The sequence below is a fragment of the Durio zibethinus genome, unplaced genomic scaffold (genome assembly GCF_047325235.1).
Source record: "Durio zibethinus cultivar Kanyao isolate XHJ-2024 unplaced genomic scaffold, ASM4732523v1 HiC_scaffold_157, whole genome shotgun sequence".
In the NCBI taxonomy this organism is placed as follows: Eukaryota; Viridiplantae; Streptophyta; class Magnoliopsida; order Malvales; family Malvaceae; genus Durio; species Durio zibethinus.
In genome coordinates this window covers 2,329-11,394 of record NW_028322780.1, presented here as the reverse complement: position 1 = coordinate 11,394, position 9,066 = coordinate 2,329, and the positions used below count along the sequence as shown (strand labels likewise).

Sequence of the window (9,066 nt, the reverse complement as noted above, 5' to 3'; positions counted from 1 at the left end):
GAATGCCATTTTTACAGGTAAATGCTCAATACCCAAGTAGGCGTACAAAGTTGATCGTGATCAAGTGCTTTCTGGGTCGTCTTAGGCCTTGCGATTCACCTTTATCCCAAAAATATATCGAGATTTTTTACATACAAAGGATTTACTTGTTACTAATATAGTCTAGCCTTTGCTCTTCTTTAGATCCCTTGTTTCACTCCGATAGTATAATAATAATAAATCGGGTCGATGCAGAAGAAATGAATGTATTTTCATACTATTAAGATAAGAAAGTAAAAAAAAAATAAAAATAAATAAATAAAATCTAATTTGCATTATGCCAAATCACTTATTCTACTGGATCTTACGGAGCCCTGTTCATACACGACATCGTCAGGTCTGATCATAGAAAAGATTCTCTTCAAGCGAACCAGCCTATCCTTTGTATGGGGCTTACACGGTGGTTGGAACAAAGACACATTTGGTTGTGAATTCCAATGTAGCAGATAAAGGCATATTTCTGCATGGCCCAATCAATAGTTCAAGTCACACACTCCCATAATCCATTTTCTCTTCGGGGAATTCCCTTCAACTATTCATGTCATATCAAATAAATAATAGAATATTGTGGAGTTGAAAGGAAATATCCAAATACATGTCTTATTTTTTTTTTTTTTTCAACAATCCATATTTGTAGCAATGAAATACTATTGTTCCTCCCCCAAGTAATAAGATAAATGATTGGCAAGTAATAAGATAAATGATTGGTTACAATATAGCTATGGTCTATATTCTCTATAAAGGACCAGAAATGCCTTGCTTACGTATCATTAGGAAATGCATTAACATAAATACAGCAGTAAGAAGGGGTAATACAAAAGTGTGTAAACTATAAAAACGGGTCAAAGTGGATTGTCCCACACTAGCACTTCCACGCAATAACTCTACCAAAGGCGATCCTATTACCGGAATAGCTTCCGGAACGCCTGTTACGATTTTGACTGCCCAATAACCAATTTGGTCCCAAGGTAAGGAATAACCTGTTACACCAAAAGATGCAGTCAACACAGCCAGAACCACGCCTGTAACCCAAGTCAATTCGCGAGGTTTTTTAAAACCACCAGTGAGATAGACACGAAATACGTGCAGGATCATCATTAAGACCATCATACTTGCCGACCATCGATGAACTGATCGGATTAACCAACCAAAGTTAGCTTCAGTCATTATGTATTGAACAGAAGTAAAAGCCTCAGTAACGGTTGGACGATAGTAAAAAGTCATAGCAAATCCTGTAGCTACTTGTACCAAAAAACAAGTAAGCGTAATTCCTCCTAGACAATAAAATATGTTAACATGAGGAGGAACATATTTACTAGTTATATCATCTGCAATCGCCTGAATCTCGAGGCGTTCTTCGAACCAATCATAGACTTTATTGAGATAGGTAAACCAAGAGGACTCCCCCCCTGAGAACCGTATATGAGAATTTCATCTCGTACAGCTCAAACAAAAACACCCAAATAATAGCTGAAACGGATATGGAATAGAAAGTTTGAAACTTCTTAATCTTTTCATTCAATTTTATCTGAAGACACAAAAGAGTAAAAATCCGAAAGCTCTTTTTTGTAGTTGTAATTATAATGCCAAAAAATCAAGTCGGCGCATTCGTCTTTATGTTGATCAGGCCTCTTGAATCTTCTATTTACCTACTTATTTCTTTTCTTTTTCTTTGCTTTGATTTGTTATTTATATGGAATGTGGCTTTATTCTTGTTTTCTTTATTTTTAATAGGAATTCTCTTGTTAAGACCCTATGAATCAATTGAAACTTCAGATTCATACCAGAACCGCGATGATTCAATAAAACCTTCAAACTAAGTCCAAAGATTCTTTGAGTAAGAATTATTGGATCATCACTTATTCAATGAATAGAATAGATATAATAAATAAAAATACAAAGAAAAGAAAGGTTTGTCCTTTGATCAAAATAAGCATAAACTAAATGAGAGTTTGAAAGAAGAAAAAATTTCTCGATTTATAAATAAAAAACCTCTTTCTTTGAAAATTTTTTTTTTTTTTGAGTCCGGCCGCGAGGTTTGAATATTAAGTATGAATCATAGTTCGAATACTTCGTGATCCATTTCATATATTCCGTGCTCCAGATACTAGAATGGCTATCCGACGGGATAAAACTATCTCGATCAAGAGGACAGACCCATTTTCTGTACTATCAATAGGATCAATTATAACAAGTCACACACTCATATTCCGGAAATACAGAAACAAAAAAAATTTCGCGGTCGAACTACCAAAATAGAATGGGCTAAAAAAAATCCGAGAACTAAAAGTTTCACTTTTTGTATTGAAAAGCGAGGCTTCGTGGTTCTTGTGAATCTAATTCAGCGAAATTCCATCCAGTAAAACGGAAGAATTATAAATCTCCAAAATAATAGATAAGAATATCGAAAATAAAGCCATTGCGACACCCATCAAAGGAGTCGTTCCCCATCCAGGAGCTACTTTACCATATTCCGAATTCAATGGTTTCAAAAAATCCCCTACAACAGTTCGTCTTGGACCAGATCTAGAACTACCCTCAACGGTTTGTGTAGCCATAAATCTTATTTTGTATTCAGTGAGATCTGTTGACTTTGTATATCATTCCGCTGTAAATAAACGATCTTATCATAGATCCATTGTGATCTTGAAATTATATTTATATTTATATTATTTATATTTATATTTATATATATTATTTATATAATTATATAATAATGGAAACAGCAACTTTAGTCGCCATCTCTATATCTGGTTTACTTGTAAGTTTTACTGGGTACGCCTTATATACTGCCTTTGGGCAACCCTCTCAACAATTAAGGGATCCATTCGAGGAACACGGGGACTAATTGAAGTAATGAGCCTCCCAATATAATATTGGGAGGCTCATTACTTCAATTGAGATAATGAAAAATCATTTCATTTTTTTAGTTGGAACTTTAGGCGGTTCTCGAAAAAAGATAGCGAAAAAAATTATCCCTAGAGTAGATACTAAGAGGAATGTATAAACCAATGCTTCCATAAATTCGATCGTGGTTTACAATTATAGCTTCCGTACCTATTTATTTAGAATCATCTCCCGAATAAAATAACGAAAGAACAAGAATCAAAGAAAAGGCAGCGATTTTAATCAAGATTTTTACAGCAGCCTATGTCAAATCACAAACAGAAAATAGAAGCGAAAAATAACAAAGCAATCTTGCATCAGACTACTTGTCTTCTTGTAGTTGGATCTCCAAGTTTTTGGAATGCTCCAAATTCCACTTGAGCATCCAAATCTGGATCAATACCGGCAAAAACATCTCTGAACAGGGTTCTAGCACCATGCCAAATGTGTCCGAAGAAGAAAAGCAAAGCAAACGAAGCATGCCCAAAAGTAAACCAACCCCTTGGACTGCTACGAAAAACACCATCGGATTTCAAAGTAGCACGATCTAATTCAAAAATTTCACCCAATTGAGCACGTCTAGCATATTTTTTCACAGTAGCAGGATCACTATAACTCACTCCATTGAGTTCGCCACCATAGAACTCAACAGTTACACCTACTTGTTCGACACTATACTTCGATTCTGCCCTTCTAAAAGGAACATCCGCTCTAACAATTCCGTCTCCGTCTACCAAAACAACCGGAAATGTTTCAAAAAAAGTAGGCATACGACGTACAAAAAGTTCACGCCCTTCTTTATCTCTAAAGATAGGGTGTCCTAACCACCCAACGGCTATTCCATCCCCGTTGTCCATTGAACCCGCTCTGAATAATCCTCCTTTTGCCGGATTATTGCCAATGTAATCATAAAAAGCTAATTTTTCAGGAATTTTAGACCAAGCTTCTGATAAACTTTGATTTTCGGCTAACCCAGCACTAACCCTTCGATATATTTCTTGCTGGAAGTATCCTTGATCCCATTGATAACGAGTAGGACCAAATAATTCGATGGGGGTAGTTGCTGAACCATACCACATAGTTCCAGTAACAACAAAAGCTGCAAAAAAGACAGCAGCTATACTACTGGAAAGGACGGTTTCAATATTTCCCATACGTAATCCTTTGTATAAACGTTGGGGCGGACGGACACTAAGATGGAATAAGCCCGCTAATATGCCCAATGTCCCTGCTGCAATATGATGAGAGGCTATTCCTCCCGGAACAAAAGGATCAAAACCTTCCACGCCCCACGCTGGATTTACAGGTTGTACCTTTCCGGTTAGTCCATAAGGGTCGGACACCCATATTCCAGGACCATACAATCCTGTTACATGAAATGCGCCAAAGCCAAAGCAAGCCACTCCTGAGAGAAATAAATGAATTCCAAAAATCTTGGGCAAATCCAAAGAGGGTTTTCCTGTGCGCTCATCACAAAAAATTTCTAGATCCCAATATACCCAATGCCAGATAGCTGCCAAGAAGCACAAGCCAGAAAACACAATATGTGCTCCGGCCACACCTTCGTAACTCCAAATACCCGGATTTGTTATAGTCCGCCCCGTAATACTCCAACCGCCCCATGAATTGGTTATTCCTAAACGAGTCATGAAGGGTATAACGAACATACCTTGTCTCCACATTGGATCAAGAACGGGATCGGAGGGATCAAAAACAGCTAATTCATATAGAGCCATTGAACCGGCCCAACCAGCAACCAGAGCTGTATGCATTATATGAACAGAAAGCAAGCGACCGGGATCATTCAATACGACAGTATGAACACGATACCAAGGCAAACCCATGGAAATACCCCTTTATCAAATCAACGAAAAATAGACACTATGTAACTTTATTGCATTGGAATACCTCCCCTTTTCGGTGGATTCTTTCGGAGAAAGGATTAATGTTTGTTCTATTCCATTAGTAATAAGGGAAGAATTCGGCTCAGAAGAAAAAAGAGAAGCAGATCTATTCTATACTCGATAAGTATCAATACGCAATGGGGGTTGATCCTATTTTTTATGAATGAATGCATCCCTATTTGTTCATCATTCAAAGGACCTATTCGTAAGAATTCTCTTTCATTCATTCCGCCTTTCTTTATTTTATGGCCTTAGTCTATCTATGTATAAAATATGATAAAGGCCCATATTATTAAGACCATTATTACATATTATTAAGATAAGACCATTATTACGTATTACATTACGTATTACGCTTCCACAATCAAAGTGAAATATAATATTACATATTATAATATTACATATTATTAAGATAAGACCATTATTACGTATTACATTACGTATTACGCTTCCACAATCAAAGTGAAATATAATATTACATATTATAATATTACATATTATTAAGATAAGACCATTATTACGTATTACATTACGTATTACGCTTCCACAATCAAAGTGAAATATAATATTACATATTATTAAGATAAGACCATTATTACGTATTACATTACGTATTACGCTTCCACAATCAAAGCGAAATATAATTTTACATTCTTTTTACTTTATGCCTGTTGGTATTCCAAAAGTTCCTTTTCAAGTTCCGGGAGATAACGATGCAAGCTGGGTTGACATATAGTGCGACTTGTCAAATATATTGGGTCATATGGGATTCCCCCGTTCTCTCGCCCGATCGAGATATCCCCTGTTTCGCCCCAAAAAGATTGATTGAATTATCAAAAATTTGTAGCGGGAAGTGTAATGAAGTGCAATTAGAGATCCATTTCATGGGGGTGTATCCAGATTAATATTTTCAATTAGAATGATTTATGGTTGGCTTGGTTGGACTGATAAAATGAAGTATCCAGGCTCCGTTTAGAAAAAACCCAATTGGTAATATATTTATGATTACCACCTATATCATAATCATAATTTTTCTTTTTTTTTTTAATTATAAATAAGAGCGATTTCAAACTGTTAATCAATCGAATAATATGGGAAATACGTTGAATATTTGGCGAAAAACATGAAAGAAAAAGGAATTAAATTAAAATAAAAAAAGGAAATGAAATCATAGCAAAAAGACGTGGTATTGGGTCATTTGTCCTATATGTGCAAATAAAAATCGGGCAGATCTTTACTCGGAGTAGAGCATAAACCTAAAAAAATTGAATAAAAAATTGACGAACCCCATTCAGGAACAAGAAAATGACATCGTGATTTGGATTGAATCGCAATGAAAAAAAAATGGATCAATGAAAAGTTTGTGCAATAAGTTTAGCGAATTTTTTCTATATTATAGGAAAACGGGCCAAAACTCATCTTTCTTTAATTTAATTTTAAATTTCATTTTATTTAAAAAATGTAAGAAAAAGCCCCTTCATTAGAAATTAGAAGTTAGAAAGGTCCGACTAGAAAAAACAAAGGATGGCTGGAATCTACACATTGATTTTTTTTCGCAATTTTTGTTGAACCGTATGCATCAAAAGGTGCCTGTACGGCTACTAAGGGATACAATTTTATCCTAATCAACCGAATTTATCGAGAAAGATTGCTTTTTTTGGGCAAAGAGCTTGATATCCAGACCTCGAATCAACTTGCGGGTATTATGATCTATCTCAGTATAGAGAGTAATAGCCGAGACCTGTTTTTTTTTATAAACTCTCCTGGCGGAGGGATAGTATCTGGATTATCTCTTTTTGATACTATGCAAGCAGTGGAACCAGATGTGCATACACTAGCCATGGGATTGACCGCTTCAATCGCAGCTTTTCTCTTGGTCGGAGGAGAAATTACCAAACGCAGAGCATTCCCTCACGCTCGGCGCCAATGAGTTTTTTTTTTTTATTATTGATGGAAAGAAAAAAGAAGACTATGCCTTCGCCATATGAAATATGAATTAGTAAGTAATAATAGCATGGCACTTTGAATTCGATATGAAATTTTTTTTTTATTTCTTTTTTTTTTTTTCAAAAAAAAATATTAGATTATGTATCGAAAGAGTAGTATGAGAGAAGGGGCATTTCCAATTTGATCTTAGCTATCGTGGGCCCATCTCAGGCGTCACAAACTTTTTTTCTTTTCCTACCAGAGGCTATTAACAATATTTATGTTATGAAAGAGTACGAAAAAAAAAAAGACTATTTTTTTTCTTTCTTTTTTTTTTTTCAAAAAAAAAAAGAAACTTTGGGATTGCTGAATCACAGACGAAATAAATATATAAAGCAACGGAGCCATCATAGTATTTTTAAACTTTTCCGAAAAAAAAAGAAAAAGAAGGATGGTAATTGGATTATTTATTAATCTGGGTCTAATAGACTCTATATTTTCTCTTTTTTTCGATGAAAGAAAAAAGAGAATTCCATTGTAAAGCCGTATGCAATTGTAAAGCCGTATGCAATGCGCAAAAAATGCCTGTACGGTTGTTCAATTCTATAGCTATTCTTCTCGCCTCATTATGTGAGTTAGAAGTATGTTATATCATCAGGGTAATGATCCATCAACCTATTAGTATGCTTAAGGATGATGGCTTCAAAGACTGGGTCATGGAAACAGACGAAGTAATGAAAATGCAAGAAGACATCATAGAGGCTTATGTACAAAGAACGGGCCAGCCCCGATGGGTTATAAACAAAGACATGGAAAGAGATAATTTTATGTCAGCAAAAGAAGCCAAAGATCATGGAATTGTGGATCATATAGTGCGTACAGAATCGAGACCTATAGTGAATGAAAAACCTATAGTGAATGAAAAACCTATAGTGAATGAAAAACCTATAGTGAATGAAAAACCTATAGTGAATAACAAACCTATAGTGAATGAAAAACCTATAGTGAATGAAAAACCTATAGTGAATGAAAAACCTATAGTGAATGAAAAACCTATAGTGAATAACAAACCTATAGTGAATAACAAACCTATAGTGAATAACAAACCTATAGTGAATAAAAAATGGAGACTAGTTAACGACAATGGCAATGGAAGACCACCATTTGACGACAATGGCAATGGAAGACCACCATTTGACGACAATGGCAATGGAAGACCACCATTTGACGACAATGGCAATGGAAGACCACCATTTGACGACAATGGCAATGGAAGACCACCATTTGACGACAATGGCAATGGAAGACCACCATTTGACGACAATGGCAATGGAAGACCACCATTTGACGACAATGGCAATGGAAGACCACCATTTGACGACAATGGCAATGGAAGACCACCATTTGACGACAATGGAACACCATTTAATTTTGATTTAGATTGATTTAATCCCTCTTATTCCTTTCCTTCTTTTTCTCTTTAATAGATTAATATTTTATTAATCTATTAAAGAGAAAAAGAAGTAATTCATAATCATCTGGTTAGGATCGATCTAAACCAGTCTATTATGTATATGATTGTATATGATTCAGCATGCCAACTATTAAACAACTTATTAGAAATGCAAGACAGCCAATTAGAAATGTCACGAAAGCCCCTGCTCTTCGGGGATGTCCTCAGCGCCGAGGAAGATGTACTAGGGTGTATGTGCGACTTGTTCAGATCATGGGCTGAGAAAAAGGAAACAATTTTTCAGTATCAACGATCAGTACCAGTGAATAGAATGGGGTTCTTCCGTTCACTATCTAAAAAAGATAGATCTACCATATCCTTCTATTGTGTATGAAATTTATGGTTTCCATTGGCGCAAATCCAATCTTGGAATTTTTTAAAAATTCCCCATTGGTAGCAAATGCTTATCCATTAAGCGGGGAAAATCCTATTTAAAAAGCAAAAAGATTATGCTTCGACTCTTGCAAAGAACGGACTAACAGGGTCAGCTACCCAATTAATCCTCCTAATTACATACCGTTACTGTATAAGATAGATCTCGTTGTGAAAGATCTATTACTGAAAAATTTATGAGTAGAGCCGAAGAGTGTGAACTGTACAAGTTACCAATTAAATGTTAAATGAAGGAATGAGCTCCGGTGTATAGAGGGGACCTCACCGTTTAAGAAGTAACCATAGAAACGATGGAACCCACTATTTATTTATCCATTTCTATTTACTCCTTTATTTTAGTTAATATGCTTTTTTTGATACCTAGTATCAATACAATTTCTTATTTCAAGGCGAAATGAAATGCCT

General features: G+C 35.4%; 1 protein-coding gene across 1 annotated transcript; it reads right to left on the bottom strand.

The window, feature by feature from the left end:
• Positions 1-531: 531 nt before the first annotated feature.
• Positions 532-2,668, bottom strand: LOC149509523 (cytochrome b6). Its single transcript, XM_089757705.1, has 2 exons — positions 2,241-2,668; positions 532-1,416 (listed from the first exon to the last, which is right to left on the bottom strand). Exons 1-2 carry the CDS (start codon positions 2,244-2,246, stop codon positions 775-777), a joined length of 648 nt encoding a protein of 215 aa, XP_089613831.1. The 5' UTR covers positions 2,247-2,668; the 3' UTR covers positions 532-774.
• Positions 2,669-9,066: the final 6,398 nt, after the last annotated feature.